At 36.5% G+C, this 27,888-nt stretch overlaps 2 protein-coding genes and 1 long non-coding RNA gene across 17 annotated transcripts in view; 1 reads left to right on the top strand and 2 right to left on the bottom strand.

Moving 5' to 3' along the window:
- Positions 1–915: 915 nt before the first annotated feature.
- Positions 916–10,668, bottom strand: LOC136266975 (uncharacterized). Of its 6 annotated transcripts, none has more exons than XM_066062023.1 (7): positions 10,331–10,367; positions 10,213–10,281; positions 7,598–7,834; positions 7,437–7,548; positions 5,011–5,102; positions 4,603–4,790; positions 916–1,574 (listed from the first exon to the last, which is right to left on the bottom strand). In XM_066062023.1, the coding sequence occupies exons 3-7, from the start codon at positions 7,798–7,800 to the stop codon at positions 1,162–1,164; spliced, it is 1,008 nt and encodes a 335-aa protein (XP_065918095.1). In that variant the 5' UTR covers positions 7,801–7,834; positions 10,213–10,281; positions 10,331–10,367; the 3' UTR covers positions 916–1,161. The 6 variants fall into 6 exon arrangements, 5 of the variants coding, with proteins under 5 accessions (XP_065918095.1, XP_065918093.1, XP_065918094.1 ...); XR_010706413.1 differs by lacking the exons at positions 10,213–10,281; positions 10,331–10,367 and adding exons at positions 2,001–2,144; positions 10,421–10,668 and having other exon boundaries at positions 1,437–1,574; XM_066062021.1 differs by lacking the exons at positions 10,213–10,281; positions 10,331–10,367 and adding an exon at positions 10,421–10,668.
- Positions 10,669–10,764: 96 nt separating this feature from the next.
- On the top strand, positions 10,765–27,743 carry LOC136266980 (uncharacterized). Its single transcript, XR_010706428.1, has 3 exons — positions 10,765–10,990; positions 27,275–27,450; positions 27,512–27,743. It is a non-coding gene; the product is annotated as an uncharacterized lncRNA (long non-coding RNA).
- LOC136266977 (uncharacterized) overlaps positions 17,549–27,888 on the bottom strand; it is a 65,675-nt gene continuing 55,335 nt past the window's right edge. The window contains exons 1-8 of one of the 10 annotated variants that reach the window (XR_010706419.1): positions 19,290–21,091; positions 19,078–19,237; positions 18,860–18,964; positions 18,540–18,809; positions 18,451–18,479; positions 18,269–18,400; positions 17,786–17,850; positions 17,550–17,726 (exon numbers count right to left, since the gene is read on the bottom strand). Coding sequence is in view for 2 of the 10 variants with exons in the window: in XM_066062032.1 (XP_065918104.1) it covers positions 18,301–18,360; positions 18,451–18,604 (214 nt within the window). In the remaining 8 variants the exon portion in view is untranslated. Of the gene's footprint in view, positions 17,851–18,268; positions 18,401–18,450; positions 19,238–19,289; positions 21,100–27,888 lie in introns of those variants that run through there. The other 9 variants (XR_010706422.1, XR_010706420.1, XR_010706421.1 and 6 more) reach the window with 9 other exon arrangements.

The following is a 27,888-nucleotide window of genomic DNA, read 5'->3' on the forward strand; positions in this document are numbered from 1 at the left end:
AGCTACCCCTGGTTGGTACATGGAATTCTGAGTTAGTGCACAGAATTCTGTGTTAACATTTACGTGTATCTTATTGCTATAAATTGTTATGTAGTGAACATAGTGGTCAAACAGCTTTCACAGTACTGCATAATATAGTCCTGGGTTACCAAATGTATGGGTGGGTGGATATTGAGATGCTTCAGCATATGCTTGTCTTTCAGCATGATGGCTTGCTCTTCTAGTGAAGAACACTACTCCAACTCTAATAACTTCACCAGCATAATGTATTGGGTGTACATGCATGCTGCTAATAAATATAACACAGGATCATCTATGAAACACATCAGCCTTGGAGTAACTTTTAACATCCAGGTTGTCTTTTCTTGTCTTCAGGTACACAGCTAACTCTGTAAAACTTAATCACTTATGATTGTAATTTATGATCAGTTTATTCCACTCTCTTGTACAGCCAAGCTGTGAATTTACAATATTCACCATATATTTGTCAGCCATAATCAGTCCATTATTGATGGGATGAGAATTAGCAAATTCCAGAGTAGGATCATAGTCTGTATCCATACATATACTGTGACTCAAGTTATTTGCTTACAGACTACCAATTTTATTATATTTATTAAGATTTTACAGCACACAAGTGATGAAAGTCTGTAAGACCCGGTCCTACAGCAAGTAAGAGAATTGAAGAAGCATATAATTATACAAGTATTACATACTATTGGATTCAAGCAAGAGCAATTACTGCCTGTCAAAACATAGTCTAGCTATATATCAATTCCAAAAAGGTATGTTCGTCAGTGCTTTGGTCTGATACCAACAATTATCATTTATTAACCAAGCATTGGGGCTTGTAAACACATGGCACAGTAACATTTCAAGGAGTGGACATACTGTACACTACTACATTGTACAGAGTAAATATTCAATACAAACCGCATGCACGTATTGCTCAATAAATGCTTTCATGAGTAGTTACTGTACTTTATGTCAGTGAATCACATGACCAAGTAAATACAAACATACTATGAAAATAAAAAGAAAACATGTGACAATACAATAGGTTGTTTATACATAAATGTTCTAATAAAACTATAACTATAGGTCTATATGTATAACAAAAGACACTGTAGCTATATTGCCATATCAACAATCTACGCATTCCTATTCATAGTAATAGTTGCTGTTGGGTGATGTGCAAAACTGGATTCTCTTCTTGTTGTCAACATTTCCTATTGTTTTAATAACACTACATTTAACTGCTGTAGAGTAACTTTCTGACCCAACTTCTTTCCTTACATGTCCATTGACTCCATTCAATACCTGTAAGTGTTGTTTTTCATATAAACTATTAGTTCCATTCACTTGATTTCCAGTAACAGTGGAATATAAACTGTTTAGATTGGGCCACACAAATGGTGGCAGCCATATGGGGTTTGTAAATGTTTGTAGCTGAGCCAGTTGAATGGACTGAGCCTGCAATGCCGCCAAATGTTCTACCATTGTGAAACAGAGTGGAGAAGTGTTTAATAGATTTGTAGAAGTCAGTAACTGGTTAGAATTAGTAGCAAGATGTTCTGTTGGAAAAGAGATAGTATGCTTATACAGTAAATACACTGTGAGTACAAATTTAGTGTTTTCAAAAATGACCTTAACTTGTAACCCATGAACATTAATGATAAGTAGATAAAACTTTGAAAACTTTCAAATTGTTAGCATTGATCATATTACAGTACACCACTGACTTAAGGTCCAGCCTACCAGCTAGACTGGGAATGATGTTGAATTTAATCACTGTTCCCAAACATGGTCAGATTAGAGACCTATTGACCGGAAGCAGGTTCTTTAAGTTGGTAGCTATATATACAGACCATTGGTCAAAACTTTGCTGAATAATGCATAAATATATGAGTTTAAATGATAGTGAACTTGATCCATCAGAAAATTTTAAGATGGAAGTGTAGAATTGATGAAACACAAGGAATCTTAGTTTAAGCACTGACGTTCATATTTTTTGTTGAATCCTTTCATCATGTATACAGTCTTATCAGCCTATGACTTTCCATTGCTTAATGCTCACACAGATCAATTCATGTGGAAGTGTACACATAAGAACATCAGTAACTTCCATATATCTATTCTATGCACTAAACAAAAATTAAACATGTAAATTTTAAATGTACCATTTAAATTATTACGCTCTTTAGTGTGAGAATTGTGTACAGATTGATGTAAGTACTTCATAAAACTAGCTACACAACATTGATGATTGCACTACCAAATACATATCTATTTAAAGTGCCTTCTGGATAATATAGAGATGTTGTAGATATTTACTTTAAGTATTATGCAGTGAGTGTACTATTAGAGTACTTAATGTTGCCCATGACTACTTTATAGGGTTGGGCAATATTTCAATAAATTGTCAATATTGCCTAAGCAAGTGCTAGCAATACCATTATATCGTATGTACACATAGGCAATATTTATCGCATTTTGTAATAATTATCACATTGATCATCCATTTTGTGTCTCTTCTAGGCCTCATATTTGATACAGTTCATGCATATTATTACTAACTATGTCAATTAGTTAATTTGTTAGCAAAGACGTTATGTTTGTAAACTAATTCTCAGTGAAAACAAGTAGTCATATGGACTTTTCAAACTGTGTTGTTGTGTTTCAATTTTCACATGCAATATTGCAATAATCGCATTAAATGACTCATGCAATAATTGCATGTCACAAATTCAATATCACCCAACCCTACTACTTTATTGAGGCTTGACTTGATTCAATTCAACTGTGATAAGCTGAAAATCTCCATTTACTACAAAATTCAAAAAGGAGCTCTCAGGATGTGTTCTTTACCGTCCGTACTCATGGTTAATTCTCATGTATAAGTTGTTCCTGCATTCAGTGACCACAGTTTACATATAAGACTTCAAAGTTACATACCACCTGATAGCCATTATCCATTTAATTTAAAATAACAAATTTTCATTTTGAGAAATTTGAAATGTTGTGGACATTTGTACAAAGCAGACAAATTGCCATAACTCTGCAACACAATTACACAATTTATTTCAGCCAACTTAACTTTTGACTATTGCATAATTTACTCTGATGGCATGAAAACCTTGTGTTACTTTTTAGTTGCAAAAAGTACAGGAGGTCCTTGATTATAATACCTGAATCTCAATTAACTAAACCCTAAGTGGCTGTTCTATTAGAGTATTTTGTCAACAGGTGTATATAGGTTCACCGTACTTTGTTTTAAGCAAATTGTTAAAATCATATACTTTACAATGTATGATCAGTTGTATTATCATTCTTGGCCACTCCAAACATCAACATTTTTGGCCACTAGGTACGTTTCTTTTATAGCCAAAAGCTGAGGGAATATATCAGACCACAAACTAGCAGCCACAAGTGAAACTTATCTAATCTGGTCACTTTCAGTTTGCAAAAGAGATCACTTTGTATGCAAGTTTAACCATAGCTAATGTTGTGACATGTACCAGACAAAGTTATATAGGGACCCATCAATTATGTCTTTTTTTATTTTGGAAGTGGTTACTGAACCGAATGGTTTCTATTTTCACGGATGACACAAAATAACCAACAGTCATCCATCTACATGAGTATCAAGTAACTAGTTGTATGTTAGGGTTGGTATATACCCCTAGTATTCAACTTTAGGGCACGCGTTTAATAGTTGCCCCAAGTGTTCAACTTCAGGGCACATGACAAGTAGCATTAGTGTTAGGGTAGGGTCGGGTTCAGCTTTGGTTTCTTCTTCACCTTTAGGTTACGTTCTTCTTACTATATACTGAGACTACTACTTGAGTAACATTTATAAGATAGAAAAGTAGGGGAGGTGGGTAGCTAGCAGTGGTAGCACAGTGGTTACTACACTTGCCCAATGCTCCATTAGTCCAGGGTTCGAGCCCCAGCTGAGTTTTGTCAGGTTTTTTTACTGTCAGTTTAATAGCTAGTACAGCTTATTGAACCAACTTTCAGTTCAATATCCACTGCCTTTTATCTGCTCAAATTTTTACCTATTATGCTCAATATTTATGCCTTGGTTCTCATGTTTTGCTAATAAATTTGCACTTTATGGGTAAATAATAACAAGTGACTGAAGCACAGCCTTGTTTGTCAAAATGTATGTCACAGAAAAGATCGATATACTCTAATAGAACAGTCAGCTACCTGATTTTTCTAAAGTTACTGACTGTTCTATTAGAGTATATCAATATTTTTCTGTGATGTGTATTTTGAGAAGCAAGAATTTATAGTATTGCACAAGTGTTCTGCCTATTATACTAGCATTATGCTCAATGCTTTCAGGCACCTATTATGTTCATAATTGTGCCAGCATAATCGGCGGGTCTCTAGAGTTATAGCCTATAGCCATAGCCATCATGTATGGTCATTCATGTGACCTTGATGTGGCAGGAAAGTTGAATGAAAAGAAGAAGGCATATTTGGAGGTTTTGGATTTGGGAGTTATTTCACTGTGATGTATTAGAAATATATCCTGTGTAATATTGAACTATCGAATAACATAAATGCTTATGTTATATCCTATATAGAATTTACTTTCATTGTCTTGATTATCTTCAACCACCATTCGTTCACAATCTTCTATTTGGTTTTGTTCAACATGCTGTTCACTAATATGACTCTGTGGATCATCTAAAGAAGATTCGCATGTTGTACCCTGTCCACCACCTTCATTTTCATAATCACCATCACTGCTGCATTTCTCTGCGCCTCCCGAAAACTTTCTACAGTGAATAATAACAAGAGTCTATTATGGACTCTTGAAAATAGTGTATACAAAACACAAAGCTGATATATGTATCAAAAGCTGATGGTTAACTTATTCAAACTTATATAGCATGTCTATACAAAACACGAGAACACTGTACGTTAACACATCATACTAACAAATTTCCAAGCTACGTATGTCCTCAATACACGACTCTAATCAATTAATTTACTTACAATAACTTTTGAAGCTTTTCTGTAAGGCAATCTTTTTCTTTTTTCAATGTAGATAAGCAATTTTCATTTTCTTCAGCAATATGTTTCAATTTCTAAAGTATTAAAAGTCAACAACAGCTATATATCTTTCATCATAAGCACATACTGACCATGCACACAAACAGAAAATTAATTTTCAATTCTGTTTTTAAAAGTTCTTTTTCAGACCTTGTGGCAAATCACACAAGTGGCCTTTGACTAATGTATGTTCTGCTTTGATACGTAGTAAAACACTGTACCATAATTTTTTTTCATTCAAAGCCTTTAGTTTCCTTCAATATTGTTAAATACTGCTATTTTTCATAAGAACATCCCATCCCACAATCCCACAAAGCAATGCACTTGGCCACCATGACACTGCTGGGCCATCTTTGCACTAGTCAGTTGCTACATTTGATTTGGTACAGGCAATTGCAAAATATACAATACTAGTACCCTGCAGGATGATTAATCAAACTCACAGGCGGGGGTGAGGGTACCATAAATCCCACCTGAATCTTGTCTATTATGTGACATTTACTCTTCCAGTTCCAACTGAGTGGAGTTCTTGCTCAAGCAAACAACAGTGACCGAGCATCAAGCCTTGCAATTCCAGGCTCCTAATAACTCTGCCATGCTGCCTCATAACACATGCACATACATCACACACACATGTACACATGCACGCACGCACACACGCACGCACGCACACATACACACAAAGTTAAAAGCAAACTCTCCGGCAGCCATGCAAGCACAGCTATTGCTGCCCAGCAAACCAACACTGGATGCCTATGCACCACTCCTGGGTCAGGACTAGTAACCCTTAGGAGAACTGTTTAGCTCTTATGGAGAGGGGCCTTGGAACCTGAAGTTCCACAACAATCCCAACACCACTAAGTGAGATGAGGGCAGTTGGGCATTTGCTTCCCCAGTTAAAATCAGGTACCCATTTGGGTGGGCTGCTTTTCCAGTTGATACCAAGCCACCAGCTCCCCATTATGCATTATGCAGCTGGGTAGACTAAACAACATGAGTAAAGTTTCTTGCTCAAGGAAGCAACAACAACAACAGCCACTTGGCATAACTGGGCATCGCTTTTGATTTCTAGGCCAATGCTCTAGCCATTTGGCTATGCTGCCTCTCTCTCTCTCTCTCTCTCTCTCTCTCTCACACACACACACACACACACACACACACACACACACACACACACACACACACACACACACACACACACACACACACACACACACACACACACACACACACACACACACACACACACACACACACGCACATGAGCATCTCTGATATATAGAATTTCTAACCTCATAAAATGCAGCTATCTGTACAGGCAGGAAACTTAGCTGTTGACTACATTTGAAGGCAATAAATTGTTGTAACATTAGTCTTAATCACTAGTAGGTTCTTAAAAGCATCCTGAATATTCAAAACCAGCATTTCTTGATAGGGCAAATGATAGCAAGACATGCAGTGTGATTGTATTAAGGAGTGATACAACAAGGCAAAGCCAAGGTGTGATTGTTGCATTATTCATATCTATTGAAGAATCAGCATGCTTAGACAAACGGCTCATGTGATCGTTATCTTTCAAAAACATAGCATGCAGATACAGCAGTGTGGCAGCAGATTTATATCAGTGGAAATCAGTAGTGTAGAAGGTGATTTATTTTGCGCACAAAAAGGTTCCCATGCACAATTTGGTCACATATTATCACTATATAGAAGAGTTGTTAAGCCATGTAACAACTTACCCAAAGAATTAATTAATGCAACGGGTCAACTTGATGATTTTAAGAGTATTGTGAGGTAAACAATTTGTTCTTATGTAGATAATTTTCTTACACCTGTTCATCAGGTCATATGGCCTTATAATTTACCTGTATAATATTGGAATAACGTCTAGAATGCTACACTACATATGGAGGTCACGTCTTTACTTGGAAACTCATTTGTATAGTGCATACTAGCAAGAGTTCATAATATATATATATATATATATATATATTATGAACTCTTGATACTAGTATGGCTTAACACACAGAAAAAGTTGCACCATTCTAGTCAAAAGTTACATGTACATCATTCCTGTCACCATATAGCTATGTATACCAATACAATTGGTGTGAAATAGTACCAGATGGTTTAAGTACTACATATACTGGAAGCCTTGAATATTTCTACCCGCTACTCAATAGTTAACTCTGTATTTAAAAAAAAAAATTTACCATAATTCAGTGTTCATTGACACATCATAATTATACTTAATGTTCCACAAAGTTACAGAGGAATGATTGTGGGCTACCACATTAGAATTAGTGTGGTCAATAACATGTAGCCATTAACATTGTGTCACCCACTTCTAGTCTGTGTTGTGGTCTAACCTTGATCTCCTCTGTTGCAGTACACAGGATAGTTCTTAGAATTGGCTTTTTGTGTGTGTAGGGTTGGAGCTCCTGGTGAAGTGCCAGCTGTGCTCGTTTTAAACTACTTCGTCTAATAGCAAAACAATTTAACATACAGTTTTCACACAAGTTATATTTACCTTATCTTTTCATTGGCAGTACGCCTCATCCTTCTAGATTTAGTACCTCGATACTTATGTTTAGACTGGTGATAACAGACATTACTGTCATCATCAGAATTTTCATCAATTTTAGCAAATGGGTTTTCTTCACTCTGAATATCTACAGCGTAAGCATCGCAGTCCATTGATTCTACAGTGGTGGGAGCTTTGGCCTTTTCCATGTTGTAAATACTTCAGTTTCATTAGAATTCTTGCCTGTTAAAAATACAACAGTTACATGTATGTATGTATCTCTCTAATACACATACAGTTTGAAGCCAGTACAACACTAAACAATTATGCTTTGGTAGCCTAGTTATCTAGATGTTTATCTATGTAGCTAACTGGAGAAAATCATCATGGAGATATGCACAGTAGACGATACCTGAAACCATCAACATTGCCTCCAGTGTGAACTAGTTAATTTCACCAATCACTGATCTGAGACCACAACGCAACTTGCCATTGACCAGTGATCAGTACGTAGTTATCATGTTAAAGTAATTTTATAATTGAAGAAAGATAAAATAATAACAGTGACATTTCAACCAGATGGCACGGAGTTTCGGCAGCAGTAATAAAATAATAATAAACTGGACAAGGTTTATTGACCACAATAACTAAATACAATCGCATTAATTTTTATTTATTTAAGCTAAAACATAAAATTTTTTATGCCAAACTGATCATGCTATTTTTATGCATGACATGTGTCAAATTTTTAATAGTGTTTATACAGAAAGGTTAATGCTGTAAATATGCATTCATGGATATATAAGCATATACTCAATCTCCCACATGTACCTACATAGTTTGGATATAAGAAGTTGTCACAGTCCAGCATTATTACACTTATCAACTACAAACCATTTCTGTGTCCCATATCTTCAGATCAGCAGCAGCAATGGAAAGATTACATAATATATTCAGCTATGTAGATGGCCAAACTTGGTAATTTAAGTTTTAGTATATAATTTCCACAGGAACTACACTAATAGTGTATAATAGCAGGCCAATGTATCTAGATGTCTATCAGTTCAGTTTGTAATAAAATGGCACTGAGAACTGCAGTCACCATTCTTTGCACATTCACTTACTACCCTGATTATTTCACCAGAGGAAGGAAATCTCCGACCCAAGATATGTACAGCAATATCACATACACTGTTACTGATGCACAAAAGCCAGCTTACTCAGGTGAAAGCTCACGTTTACTACAAGAGTTATAGGATTACTACACAGTAACAAGAGTTATAAGATCGCAGATTTTTGTCATGCATGATAAACTTCAAGTCATTCCAAAGAAAACAAATACCTCCACAACCAATAGTCTTTGTGAGACCAATGATTACCCCCAGACTCCACTGCAGATCTGCATATACACCACCAAAAGCAAAGCCTTCAGCTACCATACTAGCATGGTCACACCTACCCAGTGAACCAACACTGGGGCACCTGCGCATTACTCAGGTGCTATGAGTCAGTGCAGGTAAATCCTCCTGGGGCAGCCTGCAGGACTACAGTAACCCACAGAAGTCTGTACAATGTGCCACAAGTGTGTGGGCACTCGAAGTCCCACCTGTACCTTCACCCATTTTGTGAGACATGGCATTTGCTTCCATGGTTAACACACACACATGTGTGCGCACACACACACACACACACATACATGCACACGCACGCATGCACGCACACACATGCACACTAAGGTTAAAAAGAATAGGACAAATATTCATTATCCGTTTGTTTTCGTATTTGTTAAGAAATAGTCATTATTCGTTTAATCTTGAAAGTTTCTAAAAACTGAAAGCTGTTGTTTTTAAACTGTAATTGTTAAACTGTAATTCATCATCTTTTAAAGGCAAACGCATACATGTAAAGGACTTTTCATGTAAGTTATAGTAGCAAGATTATATTATGAACTCTTGATAGTAGTAATCAAAGTGATTTTGTCCCTTTCGAGCACCTAGTTATACAGAAAATTCTTAAAAAATAATTTGTTAATTTGTTCGTTAATTTGAAGAATATTCGGATTCTTAAAATTTGATATTCGTTTCACCCCTAACACACACAAATGCACACGTACACAGGCACGCACACACACATGCACACACACACACACACACACACACACACACACACACACACACACACACACACACACACACACACACACATCAAATCTTATCTTCCCTCATCCACAAGGTGAAAGAGGATAGCTACATAGCTACAGTGTTTAGCTAGCTACTAGGTGTGAAAGTTGTCATGTATATTAACAAACATGTGTTTGCCTGAACTGCATGGACAGTGGCTCAGTTATAACAAAGCAGTCATCTCCTGAAACTAATTTGGTCAGACATAACATAAATAAATGCATATCAGTAGAAGTAGTCTAGTAATACACAGGAAAAGGCACAATGAAATTATACATAAAAATTCTACAATAGGTTTTTTGCTCTGTAGAATTATTGCTGAATTGAACAGAATTTGGCTGTAGGATTATGCTAGATTATTGCTGTTATAGTTTGTTCAATTTGGCATTAATTTTACAGAGCAACTAAACATGTTGTAGAATTTCGTGTATTATTCTATACCTGCATGTGATAGGTTCAATACGTAGATACATCAGTATACCGCTAGCCATCACGTGTATATAGCTACGACTGTGATAAGTGCATATAGTGCAGGAAGTAGCTACGGATGGCTACGTACGTGCTAGTTCATTTCCACGACGATTTCACATACATGTACGGATATATATGAATAATATATAATGCTAGCTAGACTGTACATGCAGTTTACCTTATAGCTAATGAAGTAATATAGCTAGCTTATCAGGTCCGAGTTAACGGTCAACTTGCTCCAAAGGTTTGCAGTTTCAACAATATTAGTAGAGGTATAGCTAAAACTAGGTCCTACTGTCCACCTTTTCAGCTCCTAAACGTGTGTCTGACCTGATAGAGATAATTTATGGAAGCACCCCACGTGGCTAACTATCACTGCTTTCTTTAGGCATATACTCCCGTGCGGTCGGTAGCACAATTTAAAAAAAAAAAGTTATCAGCTAATTAGCTAATTAGCTACGTCCCAGCTACGTCCCATCTACGTCACGTTACCCACTAATAAATAGCATCCGTCTTTTTTTTTTTTCCCCTTTCTTTCTTTTTTTGTATGTGTTTATAGTCTAGTTAGCTACCTATGGGATACAACGATTGATTTGTTCAGATCGGAGAATCAGGAGATAGCTACACTTTGTTGGACTTGATCCTTAAATTCCTCCATTGTTTAGCTACTCTCTTTGCGGTCAGTGGTGTATAGCTACGTGGGACTGTCAGTTGCATTCAGTGACTGGCTCTGCTACGTACATAACAAGTGAGTATGAATGTACTTACAAATTTGACTATTAAAATGCATAGAGCTACGTAACTACATGTAGCTACAGTATGTGTATATATATTTGTGTCCCGCGGAATGTATTTATTTTGTATCCATGTGTTAAGTTTTGTATGTTAGCTAGCTATGTGTATTTGTGTGTATTGTATGCTGCTCTGGCAAGGTAGAACGGTAGCTAGTTTCCGATTGTCAGAGGGTAATTGCATTTTATAGCAAATGAATTTCTGATGTCAACTGCATCAGTATACATATAGCTATGATAACTAGCACGGATGTTAATGTATGCACACACTTCCTGTGAATTTTCAATAGAGGCCAAAAGTAAAAGGTCTTGTCTAGCATACATCACTTATATGTAGCTGTGGACATACAATATGTGTTGCACCTGTCTGTGTGCTAAGCACAGGTCTATTAATACGTATAATCAGAGAAAAAAGTCGATTCATGGATACCCATCGTCTACAAATCACACTTACATCCAATCAGCAGTTTTATATCTCTTTAAGTTGTAGAGTAACTCATCTACTTTCTAAATATCCCTAGTTTATTTAATCAAATCCTTTTAATCATGAATTACAAATCAAATAAAATGAGATGTACACTGGAGTAATAATCGCACCATAATTTTAAGTATACAGAAACTTGATTAAGTATACGTAGTTTGAGATATGTTTACGGGAAATGTGTACTGTATACTTTTACAAACACCGTATACTGGATTACTATACTGGATTACTATACTGGATTACTATACTGGATTACTATACTGGATTACTATATTGGATTATGCAAGTGTTGTACGGAATTTCTTCACTGAAGAAAATACAAAATTGTGGTGCCCACTGGGTTTGTGGAAGCAGATTTGTTCACATACCTACCAATGGTCTAAATTCTCTGAAGAATGTTGTGGAGAGCTGTCCTGGCCATTGCTATCTACCCAACGAAAATACTTGACACTGATGACAGTATATGATATGTTCCATCAACATATCTCCATACCTTTTAGTGATCACTTTACCTTCTCCACTGCTCCAACAAGATCACACTCTCTATCTCTCTTGTGTAAGCAATCCTCCATAAACTAATATAGGTATTCCTTTTTTGTAAATTGTATCTTTATGTGGAACTCCAACATTTTGTCCATCTCCCACCGTGCCACTTTTAAATGGCTTTGTATAATTTTCTTTGTTCTACTAACTATTCCTTGTATGTAGAGTAGATTACTAACTTATGTATTCAATTTGTTTTTGTATTGTTTAGCTATTGTGTTTCCTTATTTTTGCATTGTTGTTTTTGTAGGTGGCACCCTTATAGGCTTTGTTGCCTCCTGCACCCACCTTACCTTGTGGTTAAACCAATAAAAATAAACAAATAAATAAAGTATACTTCATACACTTAAATTCATGGTGCAATTATTACTCCAGTGATGTCTCATAATTTGATTTGTAATTTATGATTAAAAGAATTTTATTAAATGGAGATATTTAGAAAGTAGATGAGTTGTTCTAGAGAGTTACTCTATAATCGGAAATGATTTTGTAGGGCTGCTACCACCAGACAAAAAAGCCAAGAGAAATTGGTGTCCAAAGTCCCACAGCCTTGAACTATCTAAAGACATATAAGTTGTTCGAAAATTCCTGTTGTAGTTCAAGTAATCGCGTCCAACTTTGGAGCCCGTCCAATATTAGGTGAGTTACTCTAGCTACATGCATAAAGAAGACATGGTATTGAAATATTTTTTAAGGAACAGAGAGGCAAATAAACGCTGCCTCATGCAAATAATTGCAAGCCAGTCACAAGTTCTCAATCATAGCAGAAGCAATTTGTTTTAAGTAAACTGTCCATATAAATGCTTATACTATACTGATGTGGTGCGGTGGGAGAGTCCACACAGTGACATTTATTTAACAGATTACTCCTGATTTGCAGAACTTATCAACTGATCATAACTCATATACAATATGTGCAATGCTTTGTCACAGTTAATGTTACTAGTATAGTGGCCTGATGGTCACCACTGCATGCTTCATACTGGAATTTATTGGTCATATTCCATCAGTAGTGGACTAGTGTGATTAGTAACAAGTGTTAGCTGTTTTAGTAAGCCTGTACTTTTCATCCAACATCAACAAAAGTATCTTCACATTAATGACTTAATGACTAATTTAAAACCGTCTCAGTTGAGAAGTTTGTTTGTGGCAATTAAATTGTGGCTAATGGTTTTGTGTGTTTCATTTTCTCTGGTTGGCACAGCTTTAAGTAAATGGCCACAAACCATGAAACATATGATAGAACATCTGTGTGTGTGCACTCTTCTTTAGGACATGATGTGCTGTCCACAACTTCACCATGATAGTCTTATTGTGAAACTGCACATTCACTTGTGTTGAAACCTCAGATGTGTATTAAATACAATTAATACACATAGCACCTAACTCAAGGCAGCACTGCAGCCATATGACAGCTTGAAAGTGCTAAACAGTTGAAAATCATGAATGTCCCGTTGTGTTAGGCTGCAGCTTAGTCAATAGCAAAGCAGGTCTGTTATCAGTGTGGGTTGTCTTGTTTTGCAAAAATCCCCCATTCTGTAATTACAGTTCTAAGATATGTTGTTATTTATAACCAAAAATATGGTTAATGAGATCTAGACAAACTTAATACTGAGAATCATTATAAATTCATTGATTTACTGTACTCTGACTGACCTTTCCATATGCACTACATCCTTTGTTGTGGTTGATCATTGTAAATCATCATTTGTTGAACTTATTAGCACATTAAGCATTATGTGTTTATGTATTTACTGTTGTAAGAGGGCTGACCATCAATTTGAAAACACTACATTCTCTATGCATAGCCTGTGAGTTACACAATCATGTTATAGTAGCTGGCTATCATTTCCAACTATTAATGTTATTTCAACCATCCAACAGAATTGTGTAATAATATACCACTGTTGACGTGCACCAACCTTGCTCCATATGATACACTTGTCTGGGCTGCATATCCTTCAAAACATCTGCTGATTAATAAAAAATGCTGCACTGGTCTGCGTTACGACCTGTACATGCCACTTTGATTGAACAATGAGTAACCATGAACGGAAACATAATCAAATAAGGATGTGTGTGCATGCGCGTGTGTGCGTGTGTGTGCGTGCGCATGCACGCATGTGTGTGTGTAGTTACTGAATAATTTGCTATTATCCTTCCAACAAAAAAGGAACTTCTTTTTCTATCTAATTTATAAATGAAGAATCACAATTGGTTTCAGGGTGTTCATGGTTATCGCGCTTTAACTAATCACACAATGTACCACAGTATGGTGCAAAAGTTATGTGTCTTGTATGTTCACAACTGCTTTTCAGACTTTCTTTAGCATTAATTCAATGTATTGCATTGCGAGGATTTTTCAAAAGGAGTTTCAAATTATAGCAGTAAATCTTGGGTCTTTGGGGGCAGCTGCTGACAGATTTATATCAAAATGTGGTATATTCAATTTCCATGATTCTATGGATAACAAAAAGGAACAAGAACATACATATTGTATAAAGAAGCAGCTACGTACATGTAAAATTTTAGATTTAAACAATATGCAAGCAACAATATAAGCTAGATCATTCACAGTATATAAGTATATGACCTTAAAGCAAGAGTAAATAATAAAAGAGAGTGTCTAACTCCAGTATATATGGTTCATCAAAAATGAGAGCCACAGGTCCACAGGCTTCCCTTGAATTTACAGGAAGGGTGTTAATATGCTTTGGCTTGCATAGACTAACTTTCAAAGGGCTACTCAAAGTCGCCACCTCCTGAAGTATTAACTCACTCAATCAGCACTTAATCATAAGCATGAATTTACTAGAAAGACTTGTGAAGTTAGACACTCTCTCTTATCATATACTCTTGCTTAAAATAATGTTACATTGTGAGCCCACATTATAACTCCCTTAACCTTGCATTGTGTTTTATGGGTGGTCATGAGGTATTTAGCTCCATGGTTCTCAGCACTGCGGTCACCAATATAGCACTGTGGTTTGCGTATATAGCACTGTGGTCACATGACTTATTACTGAAACTATCGCGGAGGTGTTCTAGCTAAACATTGGTATTAGTGTTCATAAATTCTTCATTGCATCACTCACCCATGTAGGCTTACATCAACAATGATGGTACCCTATAATTTAAAATTATTACAATGCGTGTGAACTAGATTCACATTTTCTCATCAAGCTGTGAAAACCAGCCTTCAAAAACCCTGGATTAAATATTGCAAAATCAAAGGTGCATGGCTGCAATTAGCATCAACCCATGTTTTCTTCACCTTTGATTTCACACCAAAGGTTTGGTTTTGAAGGCCACACCTTTTTCACAGCTTGGATATATTTTTTTACTTCTTTTATACTACAAAGCTGGCCATACATCGGCTTTAGGACTTGTATTTATTCACATTTTAGTCACAATATAACATCATGGGGTAACTTTAACTGTTCTTTATTTAATAGCAATTATTACGTATACCTGATATGGAAACAAATTAGATAATTTATGTAACTACCTCTGTGATTATTACAAGATTGGTTTTTATAAGACTTTTCCTTTGAGTAATAAATATTAATAAAAAGTTACTAGATATATTGCATTACACCATTTTAAAGTGATTTTCTTACCCTTTAATAGAGCATAGGATTTTTTTTTTGGAATTCCAGTACACATGGGCTCCAAAATTTCCATTGGTATAACCTAACTCTTGGTATAACTATTTGGTTAATAACTTTTAATTGTGTAACGTAGTAGGTATGGTAATGCTCAAATGTAACGTCATCTTGCAAGAGTGTGAGCAATTAAAAACTCACTAATTAAAGGGCATGGCACCCGATTCACTCATGAGTATTCATCCAAAATGAAATACTCGCAAGCAAAACAAGTATCATATCCTTTAATCGGTGAGTTGTTTTATCGTTTGCACTCTCACGAGATGATATTACATTTGAGCGATACTGTAGATTTAAACTAAAACTTTGACATATAAGGTTGAAATTAAGGAAGTGAACAACTGATGGCTTTGGCTCAGTAGCTAAAGGTTTGGGTGCCTGGTTTGAACCCTGGACAACTTTCCCATTTCTTTTTATTGTGTCGTCTGATGGCTTTGCTTCATAGAAACATCGAGAAAATATAGATGTAATAATTATCAGTCACATGCGACCATAAACCGAAACACATGTATGTGGACATGGTAAGGAGTGTCAATACTTTATATGATGAATTCAGTATTAGTGTATCCATAGGTAACCCCATAATTTTGCATAGATTACCCATCATAGGAATGGCTTTTGGTGGTTTGAAAGGAATTGGAGTAACAAGCAAAAGCCAACCAAACTAGCATAGTAGACCATTCTCATAAGCAGTTTATCCTGTAGCCATGACAATACTGGTTGTTGACTTTTTACCTGATAACACTATTTATTGGGTATGTGAGTTCACCTTTACATGCTCTTTAAGTGTTCCAAATTTCAAGGTAATTGAGTAAAGGGTTTTTTCATTATAGCAATTTTTGCAAAGTGTGTGAAAAGTGAACCTATGAACGAAATTTTGACTGTGTATATCTTGGGAGTGACTAAAGCTAACTGGCAGGCAAAAATGGTCAGTAGTGTCTATCATATATCAAGACTCACGGTAGTGAGTCGCGCGGCCAAGAAACTACAAAGCGCACGCCCAATTAAAAGACGCGCGGCTACTACTGTGAGTTATTTACGTGTAAGGCCGGTTTTGCAATATTAGTCCTAGATTACGCAATATCTCTCAATAGATTTGTATTGCGTTACGTGATAAAAAAATCTTTAGGAGTCATCATCATAGTTTTCTTGCGACCTCGCTAAAATAAAAAAGTAACCATCGCAAAATAAAAAATAGGCGTATTTCACTTTATTTCTCTACTTTATGTTACAACTACTGTCACGTTATACCAGTCAACATAGCCGTGTTTGTATAGTCCATCTAGCACTGACATTATCCAATCCTGGTTTGCCTATACGTGTATTTTCTTCAATCAAACCTCTATTCCCTACAATAACTTTTAAAGACACGACGTGGACACAAACTCTAATGCCTGATAAACAAGTTGTGACAGCGTGCTGAACCGTAAGTTCCCTAGGGATGGCGTTTTAAGCAGAAATCTTTTAAATTCGATTTAGTGCCACACCCCATGCGAGCGTTTATAAATCGCCAGTTGTCTTATGGTGTGAAGAACAAAATCACTAGCGAAGGTGCTTTAAGCATACTCTTCAATTCTCTATTTACATGTAATTTTAATAGATTAACCACAAAGGCCGGTAAGGTGAATACAAAAGGTAACAAGGCTTTAGAGGTTACCACCTCTATGTAGTGTGTACCATGTAGCTTGTGTTGTGGCTTTCATTAAGTATTATGCACACACAAATGGTGCAACAAAATTTTGTAATGGATTGCTCGGATGTGGTACGTGGTGTTGTGGCTCGAATGTGGTTCGTGGTTTGCCAGTGACCATGTATGAGTTGGGGTTGTTCCACACAACTTACACAATATTCAAATTTCATGATGGTCATGAAAATTTCTTGCCATATGGTAAACATACAACAACATGTAACAACGTTAATCAACATCACATCAAGACTTGACTAAAAATAGTTCCAACAATAGCGATGATTTCTTGTATGTCAGCATGACGATACTGAGACCTGTAAAAGAATAAGCAGGTACTGAAGTTAACCTTAAATTAAACACTCATGCAACTGACCTGGAACATCGGTCGCAACACCAAAAACACTTGTTTCGATATCTGATGACACAATCCAGCAGGCACTGAATTAAAAGAGAATGTACAAAAAATCAATATGCCGGGCTGTATTAATAATAGCTTGTATAATCAAAATGAACAAAAATTATATCCCAGGCTAAGTGAATGAATAACATAACTGTTGGGTAAGCATGTCAAACCTGAACATTAGGACATTAGTCAAACAAAAGTACGCTATCACAACTTGGTCATAATACAATGTTTGTACCACTGGACTTCACACTGGTTGCCCAAAAATTGTGCCATTCCGGGACAACAGCATAATTATGAAACAAATAGTTACTACAACACAGAAGGCTTACTGTTGCACTGTCTACACTGATATACCATAATTTAAAAACATAACAGGTGGGCATTAAATATAATACACTTAATATCTGGGTACTAGGAAAAAATCACTAACATCACAACATGTAAACTGACCTGGAAATTAACACACTTGATGCCACTACAGTCTACACGGATATTTGTTTGAACCCATCAACACTATGCCCAATACATCTGAGTAGACTGACCTGCAAATTCACATCACTAGTACGCAGTGATAATTGATAACTACAAAAACAACAATTGCAATAATACAATTCTTCTGTACGTCAACTGACCTGAAATTCATGACACTCGATACCGAGACCTGTAAAAGAATAAGCAGGCACTGAAGTCAACCTTAAATTAAACACACATGCAAACTGACCTGGAACATCGGTCGCAACACCAAAGACACCTGTTTCGATATCTGACGAAACAATCCAGCAGGCACTGAATTAAAAAGAGAATGTGCAAAAAATCAATATGCCAGGCTGTACCAATAAAGGATGGATAATCAAAATGAACTAAAAATATATATATCCCATATGCAGGTTAAGTGAGTAACATAACTGTTGGGTAAGCATGTAAACTAGAACATTAGGTCATTAGTCAAACAAAAGTACGCTATCACAAACTGGTCAGTGATAATTGATAACTACAAAAAGAACAATTGCAATAATACAATTCCTCTGAACGGTAACTGACCTGAAATTCATGACACCTGTATCTTTGTTCTTGCATGGTCTCAACTTACATATGTACCATGATCACATTCAACTGCTAGTGGATAAACCAGTATGACCAGATGGCCTGCAAAAACCAACAAGCAGGTGTTACACCTAAAGCCTGGAATATGAAAAATATCATATAAGCATTATTCCACACTGATATAGTAATAGATTATAGGACGTTGTGGAACTTGCCTAAACATGTAAACTTGAACATGAGGACAACTGCATAATCTGGACACTTGGAATTGTTCAATACCTGATGAACAAGTTAGTACTAATGACATTCACTTCAACATTTTATCCCAACTGGGTGAATCTCTTGTAACTGAGTAAAAAGGTGTTTATTTTCCACCTGCAACCAAAGTTCTACATTTCTGTGGTTGAGTGTACATAGCTAAACTGACCTGGAAAATCAGTATGCCATAGGGGTATGGAAATGGTTCCTTTCCTTCTGTTGTGACATTACTTACAGCTGACTGGTAAATGATCATCGATGTCCCCATGGACCCCAACAATTAGTCTCGATGAGCATATCAATAACTTCATAAGTTGGAATGAATTTCCTTTCAACATGTGGTGGAATGAATTTCCTTTCAACATCTTGTGGACAGGTCAAAAATCCTATCGCACAAACACGGTGAATCAGTGTGTGGCGATATGACACGTTGCACAAACTTCACTCCTCGTTTCGTTAGCATTCAAGACCGGCATATGTCAGAGTACCTCAGTATTCTTGACTCTTACTTCTTCAAGCGTTGCTCTAGCGATGTAGTTTCTCACGAGGGGCTCGAGTTTCTCATTAAAGTCGAGCCGATTAAAGTACGCCTCACCATCCAGTTACATTCTTAAACCATTCAATTTAAAACCACGTATCACGAGTGTCCGCTTAAGGTAATTAGGGACTTTCCACGAGATTTCCCCTAAATAGATCACGTGTTAGTTGTCAATCCGGTGGATTCTGGTGGTATACATGGTTCAACAATGCGGTAAGTGTACTTTACTATAGTATAAGCTGTCAATAATTGTTTGTGCACTGCTAAACTAAGTTATTTTTGTGTGATAAGCATGCTTGAGGAAGGGTCTGGGGGATGAGACTAATGTTTTTACAGCAGTTGATGATGGCCAGGCAAAGAACTGCGAGAAGAACTACTGTGATAATGTGATAGTAGGGAAAAATTCCACCCCTATAGCTCTACCAATAGCTAGGGGCATTAACTAGCATTATCTACAACTACTGTATTATGTTGCTGATATGTACATCCGGGCCAAGAATAAAGGTGAAAGTGGTAATAAGGCTCAATCCTATTATTCTGCTGAACAGACAAGGGAGTCTGGGACTCTGGGGGCATGCTCCCTCAGGAAAGTATAAGTACTACAACTTTTTTTGTTTTAATTGCTTCAAGTATAAAAATTTCAGTCAAAAGGTGATGATCAAGGCTCTGGTCTTATGCACTGGTTGGAGTGGTTGTATCGATACTGCACTGTGACATCCTTGAGGGGTTAGTGCTGGCATTGTCCATGGCAATACTATTCCATCTCCCCGAGTCTTGATGATTGAGTCCTCCATTCCTTTCTCTGCTGCTCCAATCCTGAAGTTGTGACCACAGTCAAAGGTGACGATCGAGGTTCTGGTCTTGCATCTATACTGTACTGCAACACCCTTGAGGGGTTAGTACTGGCATTGTCCATCGCAATACTGTTCCATCTCCCATATACAAGTCTTGATGGTTGAGTCCTCTATTCCTTTCTCTGCTGCTCTAATCCTGAAGTTGTGACCAAAATATTAAAAAATGGTTATAACATGATAAATGATTATGATGATAACAATTACAAAGCTGTGTAGCAACTGTGAACTAGTTAGGCACTTGCAAGTTTAATTAGGTGTCTGAAGCATTTAACATGCACAGATATGAGATATATTCGTCACATGCAGGCAGTAAAGATAGATTTACTCTAATAGAACAGTCATACTACACCGTAAATTCATACTTCCGAATTTACGGTGTTATGAAACAATCATTATTATGTTTGGATTTTACTGACTCTCCAAGATAATATGTGACTGAATTTGATAAAACAAGGCTTCGACGCACAAAGCTTTGTTAGGAGATATGGCGATTTTAAGGAATCATTGTGTAATAACTTCCCAGTGCCTACAGCTGTGCGAACAAAATTTGCACCAATTATTCATCTGTTCACTAGCTATCACTGAGTGGGTGTATACATTTCTGATGCCCAAAATTTGCCCTGTTTTGAGCAGCTTTTTTCGAGTGGGTAATAATATCACAGGTGGTAGTAAGAGGGTGGGAGGGTGGGGGTGGACGGTGGTCTTAATATACGGGTATAAAATGAAGTAAGAAGACGATTGGAATCCAGAGGCCAAGTTTGGGCTCTCCATGGCCCTCCATGGCCCTCAAATTACTCCAAATTGACTGAGAACACTATTGGCGAGCTCTCTGTGAAGTCCCAGCTCACTACACACCATTATCACAAAACCATGACCATTTAATGGTGCCAATCTCACACTCGTGGCTTTGACAGGGTCGGAAGAAAGCTGCTACAGAAACCAGACTTGCCAGTGCTGAAGGAAGTACAGTGTGAAATATGATAGTGTATTAGACCAGCAATCCATTTCTGGTAAAATCGTAAGTTTGATTTTGTGTGTGGAAGCCTGTTATATGAAATCCGGTCACATATTCTGCATTAATGTTAATTGCTCATTTCCAAAAAAAATTACTTTTTAAACCAAATGTAGACTCTATCACTGACAAAAATGAGTGATATCCACCCCAAAAACACCTTCGCTGTAAAAAAGGCGCGCCCAAGAAACTACAAGTACCTGGAACCCAATGTAAAAAGAAAAAACAGCTCAGCTGAAGTGAAAAGTAACTGGTAACTTAAAAAGCTGATATCTGAAGCGGCCAAGAATACAATTACTAAAGTTTAATCCATGCAAGAACACCTTGGCTATAATACAGGTGTGTACATGAAAGTAACTGGCGACTGAAATGGCTGATATCTGAAGCGGCCAAGAATGAATGGTCATATACAACTAATTCAAAAATTTAACACTGAACCTTTATAATTCAGCTGTGTTCTATATTCACTCTTGCTGCATCTTAAAGTAATTTCTTTTAACTCTAATTGGCTGGTAATTTGGCCGCCTTTTTTAATAGTCAGTATAATAGAGCAAAAAAAGGCAGCCAAATTACCAGCCAATTAGAGTTAAAAGAAATTACTTTACGATGCAGCAAGAGTGAATATAGAACACAGCCAAATTATAAAGGTTCAGTGTTAAATTTTTGAATTAGTTGTATATGACCATTCATTCTTGGCCGCTTCAGATATCAGCCATTTCAGTCGCCAGTTACTTTCATGTACACACCTGTATTATAGCCAAGGTGTTCTTGCATGGATTAAACTTTAGTAATTGTATTCTTGGCCGCTTCAGATATCAGCTTTTTAAGTTACCAGTTACTTTTCACTTCAGCTGAGCTGTTTTTTCTTTTTGTTTTTTTACATTGGGTTCCAGGTACTTGTAGTTTCTTGGGCGCACCTTTTTTACAGCGAAGGTGTTTTTGGGGTGGATTCCCTACACACATACATGACGTGTAGCCACATATCTAATGATGGAATGTGTGGATACAATTCCAATAATATAATAACACAAAAGCTTCCATCTCAACTAATACGTGATATTCACATGAAGAAAATAATAGAAATTTAACTGACTGCAGTTGGTCAGTTTTTGGAACATACTTGCAATCATTTACTCTTAAACCAAAAATAGGATGATTTGAAAGCAGAAGCATGTATTGGTAGAAAATTGGACTTCCCACAATACATTCATCAATAATTCAATGTTCTTATAGTTTAGCAACATTAGCATCTACATCTGCAACTCTGGGCAATCAACATATTTGATTTTCTACCAGAAAACCAGAGCTGTATTTTAATGTACGCTTTATTAGAGTAGTTGCAGTATCTCATTGCATTATACTACTCAAGTTGATAAACTAACAGTACATGATGCTAAGATTGTCCAGTGTATTGAATTAAAGAGTAGAATATGCTTTATAAGTAAGTTACTTGCAGTAAAAGTCTTGATGTATTATCATTGGACACCAGTCCATAGACATGACAAATTTTTATACTGAAAAAATCTCAATGAGCTGAAATATAATAATAGTATTCATTTGATAACCTAGCCTGTAACCTAAAATTCTTGGTATTAAGTTATTGGTGTCAACTAAGTATAATTCTTGCTATGGTTAATTTAGTCTATATTCTTGGTAGCAATTTGTAGTAACACAAATGAATACCATTGAGAATATCATGATGCAATTAAACTTTACTGTATTTTACATGTTCTTCACTGTTGTATTCTTTGCAATGTGGACCTCATCTCATAAAACCTGAATTGCATCAGGTGTTGCAGTGTATATAGCTCTTTGGTATTGCAAATTAGTGAAGGTTAGCTGTAATAACCAATGGGTATTGTATTGGTGTGGTAAAGGTCTTTCTCAGAGACAGTCACACCACATCAATATCATGTCTGCTACATAGATCAGCTCAATTTTTACACTTGATGATGGTGCAACACCATACAAAGTTATGCTAAATTGTAGTTCATACAGACTGCTTTGTAAAAGCCCTTGTCTTTGGGTTATGTCCAGGATTGTATACATGCAGGAGCTAGAACACATGTACACTGAACACTGTATGAGATTAAGGTGAAGCCCATTATACATATCCCATTATAACAATACAAAACAAAAAATCTCTAGCAAAGGCTTCTAAAGTGAAAATGGTTAATAATAACTTCCTTTACAATATAGCAGGAACCCACAAGTGCTACAAGGCACAACATATGGGCTACTGGGCTTCTTATGGGCTACTGGGCTTCTTATGGGCTACTGGGCTCCTACTATATAGATAGTTCTATAACATGGAAGATTGCAATGAATATAATGTGTTTCCCACAAGTTAGCATGTTGAAAGTCAGGACATGGTATGCATTAAAAAGTTGATGTTGTATTCATCTTTTAGAATTCTTGGTATCAGGTCATTTGTGTCCATTAGATGTCATGGTACTTCCTGGTAGTTGTTTAGCCCACTACTGTCTATCCCAGTCATATTCTTGGTAAAATAATTTGTGGCAATAATAAAAATGAATAACCTAGTTTATGTTAACAGAAGGTGGTGCCATAGCAGGGTACTGGCTTATGTCACAGATAAAAATGTACTTCCAAGGTCTCATCTACTTGATGATGAGACCAGTATCTTCTAGGATCTACTTCCAAGGTCTCTGCATCTGTATAGCTGACTAGCATTTGTGGGTTTCACCAGTGAGTGTGGTGCTTGGCTAGTATCTGGGGTGTTGAGCTAGACCTTGACCTCGACTAGGGTATATTTTTCCTTACCTTTAGGGAAGTAACTTGTACAGGTTTGTGCCTTTTAGGCTCATATGGCAGCACATGCCTAAACTTTATGGTGCTGTGAGATCAAGCCACTAGTGGTCTCTGGGACTTTTGTATGCCACAATGGAATTTACTAATTAAGTTGGTCACATCCCGTTAATACTGTATGCCTAAATATTTCGAGGGGGAAATTGTTTGCTGAATTCACAGTTTTGGAGGTTACCACCAATAATTTTACCCTTGAAATATTTAAACCTCCATATAGTCTAATACATTTTGGGATTGTTTGCAAATACACGAAAAATTTAAATTAGACAACATCGCTCAACCTCAAAAAATTTGCCCCTCAAAATATACAGTAATGGACTAGTGGGTGACAAGTAATCAGTAATGCAATCACAAAGTGGGCAACTGTACAATTAGTAAACTTTCTAACAAACACCACAAACAAGTAAGACATGTCATTTGGTTAGTATGTAACTACACCCACTTGATTAGAATTTCAAGGAAACTATCAAATAACATGCTCCATAATTACACAGTTAACGAGGTGACAACATGATACACATTGACTAAATGGTGGAATTTAAAATTTATCAGCATTAACATCATTGCAGCCATTTCTTGGCCGCCACCTTTGATTTTGCAACTTTTTCACCAGGCTTTTCAAGGCCGCACCATTTTTTCATAGCTTGGCTGATTTTGTGGTATACCTATAGTGTAACGTCTTCTCATTATTGATCATGGTTTCAATGATAAAATTTGTTGTTTGGATATTTTATGACTTGTCTCAAGAGATGGCCAGGAGAGTTGAGACTGACTTTATAAATCTATCAAAACTGCACAATGTAGTACGTTTTCTATGATGGTCTTTATTGTAGCTACAACCATGCAATGCATATTTTTGTTTTATTTCATGGCTTATGTCAGCAATCCCTATTCCCTTTTGAAGTTTTAACAATGCACACAGCCATTATTAAAAATTTTTAGCATTAACATCATGCAGCCATTTCTTGGCCACCATCTTTGATTTCACAACTTTTTTCACCCAGGCTTTTTAAGGCCGCACCATTTTTTCACAGCTTTGCTGTTTTTGTGTGGATTTCACTTCTTTCTGTACTTTATAAGGCCCCAAAACCAGCCTATGGCTGACTTTGAGGTTTGTTTTTACTCACATTTCTATTCAGAAACAATGATGATTATTGAAGACAGACTTTTTTCATTGCATGATTTAATTCAATATTTGATAATATTATTGTAATACTCTAATAGAGTGCACATTTTTTTTGAGGACTTCTAATAGAACATACATAGAATGTTCTAGAACAATCTAGTACTTCTATTGGTAGATCTAGCAGTGGTTCAGTGGTTAAGGATGCAAGTTTTAGGTATAAAGATTCCTGGTTTGAACTCTGGTAAGTTTTTCAACATTTTTGTACGCCTTTTTTTACTCCGTGGTGACTGCTCTATTAGAGTATCTCAACCCTGCGATTTTACATTTGTTTGGTTTTTGCTTTATAACTTTGTCACTGTAACTATTGCTATTCAAACTATCAAAAGGCACTGCTACAATGATCAGCCTATCTACACACCAATTTTAAAGTTATTCCTATACTTGGGGTTACCCTGTAGCCATGACAGAAGTTTGATTTTTTTACGTGAATAAATGCTCATAACTCCTTGGATATTGCTCAGATTGACAGCAAACTTGGTACATGAATCCACCATTACACACTCTTCGTTTGTGCCAAAGATCAAGGCAATCAAGGTACATGTTTGTGTTTTATAGCAATTTTTGCAAACTGCAAAAATAAATTGAAGCCCCCGTAGCCCCCGTACGGCATAAGAAGAAAATGAAGAAATTAAAATGAAACTTTGAATGTCCATAACTCACAAATGGCTGTTGCAAATTTTATCGAACTTGCTGTGTGGCTTACCCTACCTGGGGGACAGCTATAATGCAAAAATGGTGTGCTTTGGAGATGGGGCCATGGAGCTATATATGCATGCGTGAAAAAACTGTTTTCTTTCTTCCTATCAATATACTCACGGTGTGGTGCGCCGGCTTTCTTGGTTGCACGACATACTATTGTGTGTCTTAACACGGTGTGATACACCGGCTTTCTTGGCCACACGACACACTACTATGTGTCTTGATATGTGAGAGCCTTGGTCATGATCACATGCAAGCACAAAGACTGGCTCAAAAGATGAAACCAGTTTGGGCATTGCAAGAGTGAAAGTATAAGGATTAAGTACTACACAAGGCATTGTATCATCAGTCTACAATCAGCTGTTTTTCCAAGCTATCAATGGGTAGTCACTACCAATATATAGTCTAGTAGAACCATCTGTGACCGGGAGCAAAATTTTTGATTGATAAAAATATAGTCGAATGTCTGCCTTCTACACTTTGCTATTCATTTTATCTTCAATTAAATGGTTGTTTTCTTCTTCATGGAAACCATACCAAGGCGTTAATTTTCCCTATCAACACTTTCCTTAAAGGAACATATTTAGATGCCACAAAACTATTTGAGGTGCTTAATGGACTGTAGCAGTTAAGCTGCACTTTTAAAACAATTGCCACATCCCCATCAACGATCAGAATGTGCCAGACAATGATTTAGCTTCATAGGAACAAGGCATTGTGCCACGCCCATTAGCTTGATCTACTGCATAACTGAGTGGTGAGATTGAGATACTCTAATACAGCAGTCACAGCCATACCTGTATTTCATTTTGATGCTCAAACAAAAGTTAACAAACTAGTAATGCCAAGTAGGGATTTTCCCACATTGCTACAATGCCAAGTAGCTAGGCATCTTCCCTCGTAGCTACCATCATCTCTTGTTTCACTACTTTTTGTCACTGGAATCCTACTTCATTTTTAAATTAATAATTTTTATTGCACTAGTTACAACATACTTTGGCATTGACAAAATAATGGTTATGACATGCCAATGTAGGGATTTTCCTGAAGACAAAGAAAAAGGCAACAGTGATAATAGTTATGAAGATGATGAAACTTCTCTACAACAATCAATGGAGTGTGACTCTGTGATAGATGTTACAGAAGATGATTCTAGTGGGCAATATGTTGAACAAGAAGAATATGAGGATAAGAATAATATGACCAGCACAGGTAAAAATTATGTACTAGTATTCTCAATGTTAGTTGACATGCTTTTTGCAATGTCATACAGGTTGTACCATTCAGTACCTTATGTTATTGTTAATATGTCTCCTTGTTTAAAATATGTTACCACTGATGGTAGTCAGCCGTCGCTTTCTGCAAATCCATTATTAACTTCTCATCTCTGCTGTACACAATTGGCCACATTGCAAGCTCAGTCCATTCAACTGGCTCAACTACAAACATTTACAAACTCCATATGGCTGCCACCATTTGTCTGGCCCAATCTAAACAGTTTATATTCCACTGTTACTGGAAATCAAGTGAATGGAACTAATAGTTTATATGAAAAACAACACTTACAGTTATTGAATGGAGTCAATGGACATGTAAGGAAAGAAGTTGGGTCAGAAAGTTACTGTTCAGCTGTTAAATGTAGTGTTGTGA

This window comes from Dysidea avara, chromosome 9, assembly GCF_963678975.1.
Source record: "Dysidea avara chromosome 9, odDysAvar1.4, whole genome shotgun sequence".
Classification (NCBI taxonomy): Eukaryota; Metazoa; Porifera; class Demospongiae; order Dictyoceratida; family Dysideidae; genus Dysidea; species Dysidea avara.

Bases quoted from the DNA above. Each gene is read 5' to 3' on its own strand.
- LOC136266975 (XM_066062021.1), bottom strand. From the start codon at position 7,800: ATGGAAAAGGCCAAAGCTCCCACCACTGTAGAATCAATGGACTGCGAT. The intron at 7,549-7,597 runs GTAAATATAACT...TTTTGCTATTAG, and splicing joins ACTGCCAATGAAAAGATAAG to ACGAAGTAGTTTAAAACGAG. The intron at 1,575-4,602 runs GTAAATTCTATA...CTTTTCCAACAG, and splicing joins AGATAATCAAGACAATGAAA to AACATCTTGCTACTAATTCT.